The 17,701-nt window shown below is 40.5% G+C and overlaps 1 protein-coding gene across 6 annotated transcripts in view; it reads right to left on the bottom strand.

The window, feature by feature from the left end:
* The window catches only part of LOC111146654 (transmembrane protein 71), a 30,135-nt gene extending 13,018 nt beyond the window's left edge, over positions 1 to 17,117 (bottom strand). For 3 of the 6 annotated variants that reach the window (XM_022502298.1, XM_022502297.1, XM_022502296.1), the window contains exons 1-5: positions 16,921 to 16,975; positions 15,422 to 15,503; positions 14,150 to 14,210; positions 12,152 to 12,361; positions 10,494 to 10,666 (exon numbers count right to left, since the gene is read on the bottom strand). In XM_022502298.1, the coding sequence (XP_022358006.1) occupies positions 10,494 to 10,666; positions 12,152 to 12,361; positions 14,150 to 14,210; positions 15,422 to 15,467 (490 nt within the window). In that variant the 5' untranslated portion in view covers positions 15,468 to 15,503; positions 16,921 to 16,975. Of the gene's footprint in view, positions 1 to 10,493; positions 10,667 to 12,151; positions 12,362 to 14,149; positions 14,211 to 15,421; positions 15,504 to 16,857 lie in introns of all 6 variants that reach the window. The other 3 variants (XM_022502294.1, XM_022502299.1, XM_022502295.1) reach the window with 2 other exon arrangements.
* Between the last annotated feature and the right edge of the window lie 584 nt (positions 17,118 to 17,701).

The following is a 17,701-nucleotide window of genomic DNA, read 5'->3' as shown; positions in this document are numbered from 1 at the left end:
TGTGAAACCCTGTCACAGAGAGAGCAGACCCAAGTGTAGAATGAATCTTGATCATTAGTGCTCTGTCAGCAACTCTGGTAAGCACTTACAAGCAGAGAACATCTGTATTTTCCTACATTTTCTGTATCTTTCTGATTGCCCTTACTCTTGTCAAAATACCCTGCATTCTGCCTTCATAGGGCAAATCATAATTTATGATGTCATAATTATTTTATAAACACATTCTATTTAATACATAATTTGTGTGGTGTTTGTTTAATACCTACTTCCCTTATGAGACTAAAACCACCATGAGAAAAAGGCCACTTCGCCTGCCCCAGCCCCAGACCCCAGCAATAATGTGGAGCTTGCTGTTAGCACTCAGTAAGGTATGCTAATACATAGAGAGTGCAGGTAAGGGGGCAGGGAGGATGAGACATGTGACGCCGTTCTAACAACTTGGGCTGCTGTAACAGCATCACAGCAGCCGTAGAGACGGGGGGGGGGGGGGGGTCACTGCTCAGCTTTGTGGAGGCTAAAGCTGATTTGAGTTTGAGGCTTTAAGCAGGGAGAGTGGCCTCCTAGCCCAGGCTGGTGGGCTGACTCTGCATGTGGCACTCCCCTCCCACTCAGCCTGGATACTGAGCAAATGAGCTGGTGCTTTTGGACCCGGGAATTTCTGCCAGCCTTGCAGTCTCCCTCCCACCATCCCACCCACACCCTGCGGCCGCTTGATAAAAAGCGGTCTGCAGAAGCATCCCTGCTGGTTGCCATAGAGAAAGGAAACAGCAGAAAGTAAAACACAGGGATCATCCAGTAATGACCATGCGGCCCAGGAGGTCCTGGACCATGTGATTGCAGCACCAATCACAATGGCCACGCTCCCAGAACAACCCAACCCAAGCATTCATCTATAGATGAAGGAATAAAGAAAATCCTGCCATTTGCAATGCCATGGATGAACCTGGAGGACATTGTGCTAAGTGAAATAAGCCAGTCATAGAAGGACAAATACTGTGCAGGTCCACTTACAGGAGGTACCTAAAATCCTCAGTCACGGAGGCAGAGAACAGAGTGGTGGTTTCCAGGGGCTGGGAGGCCCCAAATGGGGGATTACTGTTCAATGGGTATAAAGTTTCAGTTACACTTGATGAATAGGTTCTAGAGATCCACTAAGTAACATAGTAGCTATATGTAACAACAGCATTGTGCTCTGCAACATTTGTAAGGAGAATGGATCTGGTGTAGATTGTTGTTACTACAAACACCCCCCCTCCACACACACACACATATGCACACAGGGACACAGGGAAACTCTGGAGTGCTTGGATATTCCTATGCCTTGATTGTGGTGATGGTGCCACAGGTGTTTGCACCTGTTCAAATTCATTGAATTTACACATTAAATATGTACAGTTCTTTGTAAATCAGTTATATCTCAATAAAGCTGTCAGAGAGAGAGAGAGAGAGAGACAGAAGCCTATCTGGTCAAATTCACATGGAAGTGAGAAAGAACTAAGAACTCTCATGGCTGATTATTTCTTGAAGGGTGACGTTTCACTAAAATCTGCAGAGCTGTGGATGGGATACCTGTGAGAGCAGTGAAAATGTCTCCAAGCTTGACTGCCTTGTTGAACTCAGAGCTTTGCCCTGGGAGCTGCATCCCTGTAGAGTACTGGAATCTTATGCAGAATTTTCTAGTAGAGATGGTATTAAAGAAGGAAATTGTAAAAAAAAAAAAATCTTAACATTAAAAAATGATCAAAGAATTTTCATCTGTGGGAAGACATGGTTTGTCCCCAATGTACACTTTCCCTAACTGACATTTAATTTTTGTCTCCAACCTTGATAATAAATGAAAGGATCCTAATGCAGATAACATTTCTACAAACAGCTCTGTTGTATTACATTTGAAGATATTAATTCTAATCTGTTTCTCCTGATGTATTTAAATTCAATCTAGCTTACTTCCATTTTAAAAACGGTCTGTTTCTTCTAAGTGTATTTCCATATCCTTGCATATAAAATGGGCATTATTGTTTGCTATGGAGGGAAACACAAAGCCATATACAGAGGCTGCCATCGAAGATATTTATAGGAGAGGCATTGGCTCTGGAGAAAACCATAGACCTCAAGCTGGGAAGCCTTGTCTGAGGTTGTCCTGCCTTTCTTTCCTTGGGCTGGCAGAAGTGAAGTGGGCAGTCCTGACCAGTCCTCCCTGCAGGAATGTTTTATCTTCTTTCACGATGACTCACAGGCCCTGGGAACGTCTCCCAAACTGCAGTCTCGGGGTCTGGGGAGCTGCAAAATGCCATGGCTAAAAACTGATTGCAGCTGATGAGGAAGGTGTCTAGACACAGCTGCAGAAGGGGTGAGCTAAGGATAAAATAGACAACCAAGAAAAATCCTTTTTAGTCTGAAAAATGAGGCACGAGAAAGTCAGGGGAAGTAAGTTTTGATTGCATCCCTTGCCCAGAGAGAAAACAGCAGAACAATTTAATTTTGAATTCTTCTTGAGTCTTCTAACGAGGCAACATTTCCAGAGAAAAATAAATTGCTGATAAAAGTCACGGGGCCTTGGGTAAATCTGGAAAATAAGAAGTCTGGGGAAGATTTGATTACAGTTGACAGCAGAGATGAGGGATTTCAAAGTCCTGTGTGCACCCGGTTTGCCTAATTACTGATTTTGGGGGGGGAGGTGGTTTGATTTGTTATATTTAGAAGATATTTGGAAACCATGGGAATTTTAGCAAGATATCGCATACTCGTATAGCACTCGTGTGGTCCAATTGCTTTACAATTGTTTGGACATGTTTCCAGGAGGAAACTATGGGAAAACTAGATGTTAATTTCTGAATATGTGTAACATTGCCTTTAGAACACCGAGTCCCAGACTTCTAACAACCAACCACCATTTTCCTGATTTTTGCTGTATCCCAGAGACTGCCTACTCTTAGCCATCTTTAATATTTTCTTTAAGTTGTTTCATTAAATCTTTTACTTTGAAGGAAACTTTATGTCAATCACTTAAATGCTGCAAAGAGAAAGTAAATGTAAAACTGAGTACAATGAAAATGAGACTTTATTTAATTTGCCCTAAATACCAAAAAGCTCTGAGCCTGTTCTTTGTTAAAAGAACTTTGTGAAAACAAAAGACTAGCAAGACTTTAAGCCTTAAAGTACCAAGATTCTAAACTGAGCCTTTCTCCTTGGTTATGTCGGAAGGGCTGAGAGAATTGGAAAAGGGACCACAGCTTCTCTGTCACTGTGAGAAACGGTGTTCGTGACTGTTTTTTTTTTCTTTAAGATTTATTATTCATTTTGAGAGAGAGAGCATGAGCGGGGGTGGGGAGGAGCAGAGGAAGAGGGAGAAAGAGACTCTCTGCTGAGCAAGGAGCCTTACATGGGGCTTGATCCCACGACCCTGAGATCATGACCCTAGACAAAGGCAGATGCTTAACCAACTGAGCCACCCAAGTGCCCTGGTGTTCATGACTTCTATGTCCTAGAGGGGTCGGCCACCCCAGCCCACACTTCTGGAAATGTTGCTGTAGAACTGAGAAGAGACTTGCCGCATATATTCAGGAAAGCCAGCCTATAACCAAGAGATGGAAACTTCCAAAAAGCACCTGATGGGTGAACACAAGCAAGCCACTGCTGCAGCAGCATTGCCAGTGAGAAAAAGAGTCAGCCTTAAAAAAGTCATGGCAGTCCAAAATAGGCAAATCCATGGAGACAGCAAGCGGACTAATGGTTGACAGGGTCTTGAAGTGGGAAGGAAGGATCGGGAATAGGTAATGACTGATCATGAGTGTGGGGTTTCTCTTTGCGGTGGTGAAAATGTTCCAGAATTAGAAAAGGGTCATAGTGGACTGGTGCAGTCACTGCAGGAGACAGTATGGAGGTTCCTCAAAAAATTAAAAATAGAACCACCCTATGATTACTTTACTGGGTATTTACCCAAACAATACAAAAACATTAATTTCAAAAAGACACGTGGACCTCTGTGTTTATTGCAGCATTATTTACAATAGCCAAGTTATGGAAGCAGCCTAATTGTACACCAAGGCATGAATGGATAAAGAAGATGTGATACACACACACACACACACACAATGGGCTATTACTCAACCATCAAAAAGAATGAAATCTTGCCATTTGCAACAACATGGATGGATCTAGAGGGTATAAAACTAAGTGAGATCAGAGAAAGACAAATACCATATATGTATTTACTCATATATGTATTTTAAGAAACAAAACAAATGAGCAACACAGAAGAAGAGATAAGCCCAGAAACAGACTCTTGACTGTAGAGAACAAACAGATAGTGATCAGAGGGGAAGTGGTGGGGATGGGTGAAACAGAGGAAGGGCTTAAGAGTACACTTATCATGATGAGCGCTGAGTAATGAAGAGAATTGTTGAATCACTGTATTCTACACCTGAAACTAATTTAACACTTTAGGTTAACCATACTGGAATTAAAATAAAGTTTTTAAAAAAGTGATCAAAGTTGCACAAACTACCATGTGAATATATTTTTAAGAATCACTGAATTGTACACATTAAAATGATAGATATCATGATTTGTGAATTATATCTCAATTAAAAGGTAATTAGTGCTCCTGATTACTGTAGACATTTGTGCCCATCTACCAGGGATGCCAGGAGTAGGTAAAATGACCTCTACATTGCCTTCTGATTAAGATTTCTCATGTAACTCATTTATGAGAAAACTTTTCAAGGCTACAGGACACTTGAATTGACTTCTATATTAAGCTGTATACATTAGCCATTTCTTTATATTCTCCTCTTCTATGACATGCTCTTCTGGTTTCCTGCCTGAGAAATCTTCCCCAGAGAACCTTTCCTGGGTATAGCGTAGTGAGCGTATGTTCAAGACTCTTGGGTTGGAATTTGGACTATGCTACTTATTAGTTTTGTGGCCTCAGGGCAAGTATCTAATCTGCCTTGGTTTCCCTCTCTATAAGAGAGATGAGGATAATATCCTTTCTATGTTGTTACAAATGATAGGACTTCCTTTTTAATAATGCTGATTAACATTCCTTTATATGTATATACCATATTTTCTTTCTTCATTCATCACTGATGGGCACTTGGTATGTTTCTCTATCTTGGCTCCTGTAAATAATGCTGCAATGAACCCGGGAGTGAGGATAATATCTCTTTGAGATTTTGATTTCAAATCCTCTGAGTACATGCCTAGAAGTGGGATTCCTGGATCATATGGTAGTTCTATTTTTAATTTCTTTCTTCTGTGAAACCTTTACATAGTGGCTGGACCAATTTACATTCCCACCAACAGTGCACAAGGTTTCCATTTTCTTCAAATCCTCATCAAGATGGATGGGCCTAAAGGACATTATGCTAAATGAAATAAGTCAGACACAGAAGGAGAAATATTAAATGACTTCATCAGTCCAAGTTTCATCTGTGCAAGATAAATAAATCCTACTCATCTAATGCACAGCACAGAGGCTATAGCTGACAATGCTGTGTTGTGGCCAAAAGTTTGCTAAGAGTGTAGGTCTTAGGTCAACGTTCTTAACACAGGCGCATGCACACATGGGTAATACTCCTTCACAGACACTGAAGAGAGGGGATGTACATAATACGGAGTGGCTGGGGGACACCTAGAATGCTCAGGTAGTTAAGTGTCTGCCTTCAGCTCAGGTCAAAAGCTTGGGATCCTGAAATTGACCCTCATGTGGAGTTCCCTGCTCAGTGGAAGTCTTCCCCTCTCTCTGCTCCTTCCCTTGCTGGTGCTCTCTCTCTCTCTCTCAAATAAATAAATAAAATCTTTTAAAAGTACATGGGTTGGTTGGTGTAATGTTGGCCCATGATACTCATTATGGTTAAGGGAAATTATGACTGGACCTTCTGTTCATCCTCCTCAGTTTCTTTAACTCCCCTTTCTGCTCATTCACATTTTCTGTAAATAAACCCCTTTATTCCAGAGACCTCTATAACAACTTCTTCTATTGGCTTCCAAAGCAATATCTTTAGGTCCTTTCTTGTTCTGCAGTGCTTTTGTTATGTTTCCAAACCTCCCCGGCTATCTTACTACTTTCCATTGGTGCCTCAAATTCAGTTCATGTGAAATAGAATTTGTTATCTCATTTCTTGACTCAAATCTGTTCTTTATTTTTTTTTTGATGCTTTAGAGCTAATAAGTCCCAAGCAGAACCAGCCCCTATGCAAGTATGTACTTTTCACAAATTAGTACATATCACCCTCACAAATAATTCTATGTGCTACTAGTATCTTCTTTTATATGTGAAGAAACGGAGGTTAGGGGTGTTCATTAACTTGCCTAAGAACACTCAGGCTGGAAAAGATGGCTTCAGAACTTGAATTCAGACCCATTCAGCTCAAATGCCCATTCCCCTCATCACTCTGCCAGTCCTGTCTTCCAGTTCTTCGTGATGCTTCAACATTTCCTGCCTTCCCCCAGTGTTCTTTGATTCTTCCCACTTCTCATGGCTATAGTCACTCATTCACCAATCTGTCCATTCGGCCTTGGAGAATATTTGTTAAATCTCTTCCTTCCTCTCTACTTCTAGATGTTCCTTTGTCTGCCTGTTGGTTTTAATCGCCCCTGAGCTCCCACTTGTCACCCTTCATCCAATCTTCAGTTCATGTTACTGTCAAGGTAATCTTTGAAAATTCAAACCTGATTATGTTATCGCCCTGCTCAAGAGCCTTCTAAGATACTTTTGATTGAGTAAGGTAAAATCCAAGCTCCTCAATATGGCACAGAAGGTTCTCCAAATATATCTTCTGTCTGTCTTTCCAGGCCCCACTTCCCTGCCTCCTTCTCTTCACATCCTGTTTATACATCCTTGTTATTGTGGGAACTAGGATACACTCCATTTAATTAATCTTTTGTTTGTATAAGAATTATGTCTTCATTTAACAAGTACTTACTCTGATTTTAAATTTAAATTTATCTAGTATACACTCTCACACACACAAGTGCATTTAAATACTGGTGAAATCCTAATCATATTGTGTCAATGTCAATTTCCTGGGTTTGATAATTACTGTATATAGTTGAATAAGTTGTAACCAGTGAGGGAATATGGATGAAGTGTATGCAGGCCTTCTCTGTACTATTTTTAGCAACTTTTCATGAATCTATAATTCCCACAACTTAAAAAGTTTTTTTTTTTTTTTTTAATGAATGTAGCATTGTGTTTTTTGCCCAGGAAGAAGAATGAGAAAAATAGTAAGACATGCAAGTACTAAACCATTAAATTCTTATATGGTTGTATTATATGTCTCCTCTTGCCTGCTCTTTGAGCCTGGGCTGTGGGGTATATGTTGGATTTCATCTTGGAAAGAAAAGTGAAATCCTTTCTGGCACTAGAACAAAGACTGGGTTTTTGAACCAGACAGATCCACATTGGATTCCAATTCTGCTGTTTATAAACTAAATGAACTTGGGCAAGACACTTAACCCTGAGCCTTACTTTCACCATAATTATAAAAAATTATGATCATATGATCTACTTCCTAGGGGGTTTGGGGATATTTAAACAAGATAATGTATATAAACAAGGTAAATACTTAAACGGGACAGAACGTACTTAGCTTATAAATAAACACGCTTGACTTCTTTCTCTAAGGTTACATCAGCAAATCCTGTTGGCTCTTTTTTTTCTCCTATTGGCACTATCTTTGAAATGTATCCAGAATCCTCCTGCTTCTCACCTCTACCTACTTCATTCCAGCTACTATTATCACCCCAGTGAGTCACTCCAACATCATCTTAACTGATTTCCTTGCTTCTGCCCTACTACCTATCTTACCTTTAATCTGAACACAGCAGCCAGAGTTATCTTGTCAATGTATAAATAGAATCTTATTCCTCTGATTAAAATCCTCCAATGGGTTCTCCCCTTATTCAGAGTAGAAGGTGAAACTTTTGAATGGGCTTTCCATTGTCCCTGTCCTTCCCCACTTGCACCCAGCTACATACCTCTGAGATCCTATCCTCTCTCCTCCCCTCTCACACTCAGCCCTGGGATGCTCCTAGTCCAGACCTTTGTGCTGGCATTTCCTTTGCCTGGATTTTTCCTCTCCTAGATGCTTTAGTTCCACTTTGCAGCCAATGCTCAGAAGTCATTCTTATGAGGTCATCTTAATCGCCCTACTTAAACTTGCAATCCCCATCTCTTCCTCCTCTGTTTTTTCCCACACCACTTACTACTTTTTTTTTTTTTTTAAGATTTTTATTTATTTATTTGTCATAGAGAGAGAGCACAAGCACGCAAGCAGGCAGAGGCAGAGAGAGAAGCAGGCTCCCACTGAGCGGAGGGCCCGATGCGGGACTCGATCCCAGGACACTGGGATCATGACCTGAGCTGAAGGCAGTGGCCCAACCAACTGAGCCACCCAGGCGTCCCACCACTTACTACTTTTAACCGGCTATGTAACTTACATATTTTCTGTCTCCCCCCACAGGGATGCAAGTTCCATGAGAACAAGTTTGCTTGCCACTATGTCCCAGTGTGTAAAATGGTCCCTGGTAGATAGCTGGCCCTCAATAAATCTTACAATTGAATGAATGAATGAGTGAATGAATGAATGAATGAATTCCAGCAGAATGAATAACATAAGCACAGCCACAGAAGTGTGGAAGAACATGGTCCATTTAGGAAATTGAAAAAGGATGACTGTTACCAGAGTAGAATGTGTGTGGGGGTGGGGGGAGTCTTTCTCCCTCCCTTCTCAGAAAGCATCTTGAAGGATCCTCAACCCCAGCCTCCATTTCCTTACCTCCCACACTCTTCACCCTCTACCCTCTGGTTCTCTTCTCTTTTTTAAAAAGAGAGTTTTATTTATTTATTTGAAAGAGAGAGAGAGAACACGAGCAGTGGGGGAGGGGCAGATAGAGAGGGACGCAATGGAACCCGATGTGGACGGAGCTCGATTCCAGGACCCCGGGATCATGACATGAGCCAAAGGCAGATGCTTAATGGACTGAGCCACCCAGGTGCCCTTCCTAGTTCTCCACCACCAATAACTTCAAGATCAACAAATCCGGTTGTCATCCTGTTTAACCCCTGAACATGATTTGTCACTGATAATTGCTCCATCCCTCTTGAAGCCCTATTTTCCTTTGATTCTCATTTCATAACACTTAGTCTTCCTCTCACCTCTCTGGATACCTCCTCTCAATCCCTTTTGCAGACTAATCCTGTCCTATTCACCCATTCAAAATGCTCCCTTCTGGACTCCCTCTTTGCCAACTCTACCTTCTTCCTAATATGTCTCAGCCATTCAGTGGCTTCAGAGGCGATTCACAGATGTGTAGCTTTAACTCACACTGTCCCTTGGAGCCCCAGATTGACTTGACCCTTATGTCGCAAAGGAACTTCACCTCAACATGCTCCAAACCATGCATGTGGTCTTCCCTCACCCAGCAAACCTACTCCCCAGATTCCTCAGACCTAGCCATTTTGTCTCTTACCTTCCTCCTTTACCCAGAGAAGCCCCTCCTATTTTCTGGAAAACAGCTCAAATGCCACTTCAATGGGGATGACTTTCCTGAGTTTCTGATTGTGTCAAATCTCTCATTACATCATATATTTTTCTCCATGGCATTTACCACAATTATTTTATATTTGTTTGTGCAATTATTTGACAAAGGTCTGAACCTCACCCCCCTGCCCCAGCAAACTAGAGGCTGGGGTTACGTTATTTGTATTTACTCTTGTGTCCCCAGACCTAGCACAGATGGTAGGTGCCCAATAAGTAACCACTGTTCTCATTCTAGTAATAAAAATAATTGTAACTACAAATCACTGAGTCTCAGGGATTGAAATATGCTTGACATTCATTGTCCATTTAATCTTTAAGATATACTTTGAGTTCCTATCATTGTGTTTACATACATATATGTGTATCTATATACACATATTTAAATATAGTAATATTGTATTCTGTGTATTACATAATATGTATACACAATATCATGTATATTTAATATGAATATATATGATATACATGTATATATAATACATACATGTAGCATGTATTTCAATAGGAATGTATGAATATATATATTATACTCTGCATATGTATCTTGTTTTTAAAATAAGGAAACTGAGACATAGCAGAGTTAAGTAACTATCTCAGTGTGCTCACCCAGGGACTTGGACCCCAACTTCAGTGTCTTTTCTCCATCTATATCCTGTATAGACAAGATACACTGAAGATGTACAAACACATATTTCAGGTATTATCAGCTTAATAATTTACACATTTAAATTAGGCTATTTTGCATAATACATGACATGAATACATATGTAATTGGATCATGTAAGTAGTGTGGAGAGAACTTTAGGTGATTTCTTAAAAAAATGTGGCCCATTCTTTCTATGCAATGATGGTCTTCTCTGGAATTTATATTGGTCCGGGGACACACGGTTGCTGTTGCCCATTTGTGAATGATATTTCACTGTGGAAAAGGAGATTCAGACTCACCAGTTTCATTGCAATGCTGCATGTCCAGCCTCCTGACCTCCTCTAACCAGGCGTCCTCACTTAAGGAAGAGTCAACATCGCCAAAGATGTTTCCATGCAGCCAGGATTTAGAGGTACCGAGGCTGAAGAGATTAGAAAAGGAACGGCGGACTCTCTTTTTCTTTCTAAATATTCTGGAGAGAAATGGAGGAATGAAAGTAGCATGATGCATAATGCATAGCAGCCACGTTTGGTTCAAAACCAAGAATTTAGTGAAAGTGATTTGATGCATAGAATCCATCTCTGTAACTCGGATCTGTGAAGCTCATTTCATTTGTTCCCTCTGTTAATCCCACAGAAGTTTCTTAAATTTCTGTGTGTTCCAGGTGCCTGGATCAGTATCAAAGATGCTGAGATACAAAATAAAACCTTTGGTACAAAAAGCTCACAAACCAGTACAGGAGAGAGACAAGAACTATGCAGATGAAGCTAATGACTTCGTAGAGCTTATCCCACACCAGATGTCTTTCTTTATGGTTGACATAAAGTAACTCATATTATCCTTGGAACAGCCCCGTGAGGGAAGTACTATTGTGACCCCATTTTTCAGATCAGGAAACTGAAGTACAAAAGGTTAAGGCACTTGGCTGAGGTCATGTATCTAGTAAGTGGCATAACTGAGAAGAAACCCAGGCAGCCTGGCTCCATAGTCCCTGGTCTGCATTACCATGCTAGGTAGGGGATGTGTGCTCCAGCGGAATTAACTGGAAGCTGCTCTGAGAGCATCAGGAAGGGTGTTGCTGATCAGGAGTCAAGGGAGGTTTCTGAGGATAGGAGACCACTGAGCTGCAGAGGATGATCTGATCCAGTCATTGAAGAACAAGTAAGTCTCATATTGGCCCGTGCTAGGAAATGAGGCTGGACAGGTAACATGAAGGCAGGGAATGAAGAATCTTGAATGGTTCTCCATTATAGTAACATTATGTAAAGAGTTACAGTTTGATGTTAGGGTAAAGGGAAACCACTGGGTATGTCAAGGGAGGGGCTTAGTGATGACACGCATGTGATTTGCATTTCCGGAAGATTTTGACTGCTCACCCATCCATACTACCAGCAACCTATCCTCTACACTGTAAGAATAAATCTGGTCATTCGTCATTTGTCAATGGCTCCTCCCTACCTTCAGAACAAAAACAAACACCCTGAGCTGGACGTGAAGCTTCTCTGTTCAGTCTGTGTCTGCTCAGTCTTCCCTCCTGCCCCTCTACCCTGAGTTGATTTCTGCCAACCACCTGCCGTTTTCCAAATGGTGCAGGGTCTCCCAGGGCATCTCTGGAAGTCTCACTTGCTACTTTTATTTTAGCTAACATCCTATATCTGTCAAGACTCAAATCAATCTTCATTATCTCTAGGAATCTTGTTTTAACCTGTTTCCCCAAATAAAATGGGCTTCCTTTCCTCATCTCCTCCACTGCATTCTGTTCAGACCCTGACCCCAACACCCATACTGCTTCAGCACGTTTGTTTGTTTTCACATCAGCAGTCCTTGCCCCATATTAGTCTTTGTGCTTCCACGATAATGAGCTCTTAGGAATCATTGCTAAATGAACAAATGAACGAATGAATAACTAGTGGGTGGAACAGACTTCAGATTCTCACATGTAATATCCTCTACTTACCTAACTAAATTCTCCTTGTAAAGAACATTGGTCTGGGGTGGGTTCAGAGTTACATTGCCATCTTTGTCACAGAGGAAACTGTCTTCTGTCCAAGTGTAGTATCCATTGGAGAGGAGTCTGGGACTTCGGCGACAGGCAAAGTGGGAGGCTGTTAGATCTACAGAGCAGCATTTGAAGGAAGTGTCACCATCCAGGAAATCACAGGCAAAACTAAAGGGGGAAGAAGGAAAGTCCTTTCCACTTCTATCCACTACATCCAGTCCCACAAAACCACATTTCTAGCCACTGTGAAGGAAAATACCTCTTAGCATTCATGGCTACCAGTTACTTCTGCCTCCCTAAGAATGTCACTTCTACTCTGGGCTATATCTCCTCACTAGTGAGAGCAGTAAGTGACAGGGCATTTAGTGCCTTTTTCTGTTTTAAACATGTTGATGAAAACTTTCTGTCTAATCAGTCTTTTCACCATACGATGCAACTACACCCTTGACATTAATCCATTTTCTTGGATGGAAAAATTGCAAAACAGCCTATCTGGGATGTTGGAAACTTATAGTCACCACCCCTTTTCTTTGAATAGCCTTCCAGTTGCAATATCATTATTCTTTCCCTGTGAGTGATAAATTTCAACCTTGCAGCCACCAGGCACAGAAGAGTTACAGGGTGAAGACGCAGTCAAAGAGATCTTTTTGGCCTTTGCCGATTTCCCTCTAGGTCAGCTGCACAAACGACCATGCAGTTGTGATTTGATATCCAGGAAAGTCTCCCATTCAGTTGTGAAAATCTCCATGTGTGTTAGGTGTGAGAAACAACCATATGCCTGTTTGATTGAAAGGCCACCTCATGCCACAAGCTCTACGGAATTTCTGATAAAGTTTTATTTAATTTTTATTTTTTTAAGATTTTATTTATTTATTTGGGAGGGAGAGCATGAGAGACAGAGCACAAACAGGGTGGGGGGCAGGTCAGAGGGAGAAAGAGAAGCAGACTCCCCACTGAGCGAGGAGACCTGGATCATTACCCCAGCCTAAGGCAGACACTAAACCAACTGAGCCCTCTGGTAAAGTTTTAAATGTAGAAACCTGTCCACAATTAATACATGCACTAAATTTAGTAAAGTACTATTTTAAATGGATATTATTTGTTGAAAACTTACTATGGGCCTGGCTCATACTTCATGCTTTATCTACTTTTCACAAACCTCCCCAAAAACTAAGTATTGTGATCTTCATTACACTTTAGGGGAAAAAAAAAAAACATGAGATGCAGAAGGACAAATAACTTGGACATTTAATAATAGCTGGTGAGTGACAAGGCTAGGATTCAAGCCCTGGTCTATTTAACACTAAAGCATGGGCTCGCTCCACATGGCCATCTTGTTCATCCTTGGTTAATTCATTTGACAGTAGCAAGAGGCCTAGAATTTACAAATAAGGGCAGGTTCTAACACCAAGGCATGATTCCTTTATACCACTGGCACATTTTACAAAATGCTAGAGAAAACATCAGTGAGATCTGCATAAGGAATAAGAGAGAAGAGACAGAATAAAAGAGAAAAAAATGAAGGAAGGAAGGAAAGAAAGAAGGAAGGATGGAAAGAAGAGACTTCATTACAGAACTTGAACAAAATGGTAGACTCTACATTTTTTTTGGAGAATGGAATCTGGACAGCTCGGGCATTGGTATAGAATATTGTTGCTCTTATAAACTGAGATAGTAAAGCATATTTAGGAGAACATCAACTTGAGAAAAAGCAACAATTCATCAGCCTCCAACAGTTTCTCCACTCTCCAAACAATTCACATGTGCTCCCACACTCAAAGCCACCCCCTCCAAATCATTATTAGGTTAGGCAAGTTTTCATTTTGCATGTACATGGGACTAAATATTTATGCCCATGCCTAAACTGGATGAGAGATAAAACTAATATTTTTAAACCAGTAAGACACATAGGAAGACACATGATTGATTTGTCTTGAGAAAAGTCCCATAAGATACCTTGGGAAAACACATGTGGGAGACAGCTCTCCAGTATATCTTCTCTCAGAGCCAGAAGAACCTGCATCGACAAAGAGGAGAGAAGCACAAATTTATCCCACCTCCCCAACATGCTTGACTGCAAATAACGGAGGCGTCAAAGAAGGTATGAATAGCTCCAGGCTCAGCAGAGATTCCAACTGGTGCAGGCATCCAGTGAATCAAGACTAACACAACTTGTCACCAGACCCTTACGGGGAGCCAGAAATAATCGAAGGGCTTCTATCTTCTGTTTCTTCTCTCACTCAACATCCTTTAGAGGTTTCTGAGTGGAGGATGAGGCAATAATAAACCATTAGCATCAAACTGACTCATGAAAAGGAGGAAGAAAGCATCTTGTGTGAAGCTGTAGAAAACCTGAATCAATGAGCCAACGTGCTGGTTATTTTAGCTTACTCAGTAATTTGAGCGATTCAATCATCTGCCCAGGCTGTCTCTCATTAGGGCATTTTAAGTCACTTTCATTGTAAAATAATGAGCAGAAGACATCAGTGGAGGAAAAAAATTAAGTTTTGTTTAGTTTTATATAAATGATTTCCAATGTATGAAGCCTGTGAATATTCTCAATGAAAAAAAAAATCATCCATTCATTCAACTCACTTTAACCAAAGGCATAGCAACAGATTTCAGTTGGGCAAAGTGCAGTTAATTAATATTCTAAACTCTAAAGTGGGATTTTATACAGTAACATGTGAACACTTCTAATATTTTCAGTGAAACTTGATTCCACTGCGGATGATTAATATCTAAGACAAAGTTTAGGCTTTCAGATGGGGCTGGTTGATTTGTAAGGAGTAAATTGTAGGTGTGTGTGTTGGGGGAGGGGTTAGAAGCAGGGCTTGGGGAGAAAATGACTAGAGGAAGGAAGAAACTTGAAACCACTACCATTTTAACAACGCCCTTACTTCCTGCAAGTAGCTATCAAAATCATTCAGTATTTTTTATAGACAGTTTGCATCTTAATAGTAGCTGATAAACAATCTCCTTTCACATTTATGCACAGGCATCTAAAAAACCAGTGATTTTTTTTTTTTCTACTAGAAAGACAAATACCACATTTCTCTCAAGGAAAGAAATGAAGTCAAAATCATTGCCAAAGTGAACACTGGCACTTACGAAGCACAAGCTACTGACAGATGGTTAATGGTATGAGTATCAGCAAAATCAAAGCAAGGAAATTGCTAAAAGAAGTCTAATCGTTCAAAAGATAATTGCGCATAGCAGTTCTCCTACATTTACTTGCCACTGGTGTTGACATCATTTGAGATATTCCGTACATCTTGGGAAGCCTGCTTGTTCAAACTTCACAGATTTTCTGAAAGAGCCATGAAAAAAAGGTGGATTATATATTAAAAATAGAAAAATCGTGCCAAAACAGATGGCATCTACTAATTGCACCAGTCAGACTTGTTTACCAAATGACACAAGATTTTGGACTGAAGGAGGAGACTGGAACCAGTGACCACTGAGATTGTGTCTGCATCTACGGTTTTGTATTATTTCCCATTGTCTGTCTGAGTGCATCCAAAATAATCTTGTTCTGTAAATAAGAACAGCATTTTATTTGAGAAAGCTAGATTTATGCCGTTGATCTGTCCTCAAAATAAATAATGCAAGTGAATTATTTGATTAAGAAATCAGAAAAAAGGTTGGGTTTTTAGAGCCCTCTAAATAAGGATATTTGTAGTTTTGTCACCCAATGCACATCGCCCTCATTATCAAGTTTCAAGCAATGCTTGGAGATTGGTGTTGGTCTTTTGTGCAACGCCTCAGACCACTGACAGGTAGTCATAGCAAGGGCTGGCGGTCTTTCATAGACACTGTCAGCCTGGACATTCTCAAGCAGTACAAGAGTGCACTTAAAATAGCCTACCACCAGGCAGATTTCGAAATGCAGCTCTCAGGAACATATAAATTTACTTTCTCAATTACAAATTTAAAATACATCTAAGTGTGTAAATTATGTAGACTTTGATCATATACACTCATGTCATAGATCTATCTGCTGTAGACTATGACACTTTCTACACATCACTATCCTATTAGCCTTGCAAGGTAGGATTAAATTCTTTCCTAATTTACCACCTCTTTCCACGTTTTTAAAATGTGATAACTGGTAATGGATTGTTTTTGCGGCTGTCATACATTAAATCAAGCCAGGATAATCCTACAGCTCCAAACGGATTCTTTCAATAAATTAGATGCAACACCTTTTCAAAAATACAGATCCTAGGTATAGAGACCTTTAAAGAAGTCAGGAGAAATTTCTGGCATTCATTGGAAGATCTCTAAATCAAAGCATACATTTATAGATTTTTATTTGGAATATAAAATAATATTGCTTGCACCATAATATAATAGTTTGCTACCATCCTTTTGATTTTTGATCAATACCATCTTAAAGGTGCAGCCCAAATTATACCATGTTAGCTTTCCCCAAGTGTTACGTTTGATTTTAAACCAACAAGTCCTGTGGCAGAAAGCAAGGTTTTACTGCTATCTCTTACAAATATTTATATCAAGCTACAGGCAGTATACTAACAGTTAATCGAGTATTAGTAACACTAAAAAAGCCTTCAGTAACAGCTCTAAATCTTTTCAAGAAACAGATTCTGTCTACCAGTTCCATCAAAGTAACACATCCATCCTGCAAAATAATCTGTCCGTACATGTTCCTTCCAAAGGGAGTTCCCACTTTCTTCTTCTTTGTGATAAATAGAAAAATTACTGACATGCAAAGTTTCCTCGGGTCGACGGTGAAAAAATCCAGGACTTAGCAGTTCTTCAGCTGAAAATCATGTCAGAGTGTTAACAGGTGCATAGAAGTCCTGCAATGAAGAGCACTCTCTCCTCCTGACAGACGCCTGCGCGCATCAGCGTGTGCAGGCGTTTGCAGAAAGTTTTGTCTTCAGTGGCCTCTTGTTCTTTTGGCTGCTTCCTAGAATAAAGGGGCATGTAGTTCTTGAGAAAGTCAGCTTTATAACTGCTCTTGTTTTCTTTCAAAAACAGCCTGCGTAACCAGAGACTGAAAGGCAGGATGAGGTCACACTTCCTGTTGGGCTCTCATCAGTGGCATTCACACCCAGGAGTATGGTGAAGACTCAAAATAGTTCCCTGGACCGGCAACAGGCAATGTGTAGCTCACAAATCAGGCCAGCTGGATGTAGCCTGGTCACTCGAGGGATGCTTTTCTGAGCTACCTCATCACCCTCGCTGTGAGAATATAAGAACTGCCAGAGAAGCAACACTTCTTGCTTGTCATCCTCTGACCCTTTCCAGTATAGTAGCACATAGCTGTGCTCTGTCCAAATCAATTAAGCTTATTGGTGATAACGCACTGATGCTATTAAATTCAGCATACTATTCAATACCAGGAACTGGATTTTGTGAAAATGTCTGTAGTGGCAGTACGTTGATTCACCAAAGGTTGAGATTTACAGGAACCTCTATGGGTGGCATTTTACATTTTATATTTATATTTTAGCTCAACTCAAAGAATTTCCTATCGGTGGG

The sequence above is a fragment of the Enhydra lutris genome, unplaced genomic scaffold (assembly GCF_002288905.1).
Source record: "Enhydra lutris kenyoni isolate GAN:26980312 unplaced genomic scaffold, ASM228890v2 scaffoldscaffold14, whole genome shotgun sequence".
Taxonomy (NCBI): Eukaryota; Metazoa; Chordata; class Mammalia; order Carnivora; family Mustelidae; genus Enhydra; species Enhydra lutris.
Note: the sequence above shows the minus strand (reverse complement) of the source record. Positions and strands in the feature narration are given on the sequence as shown.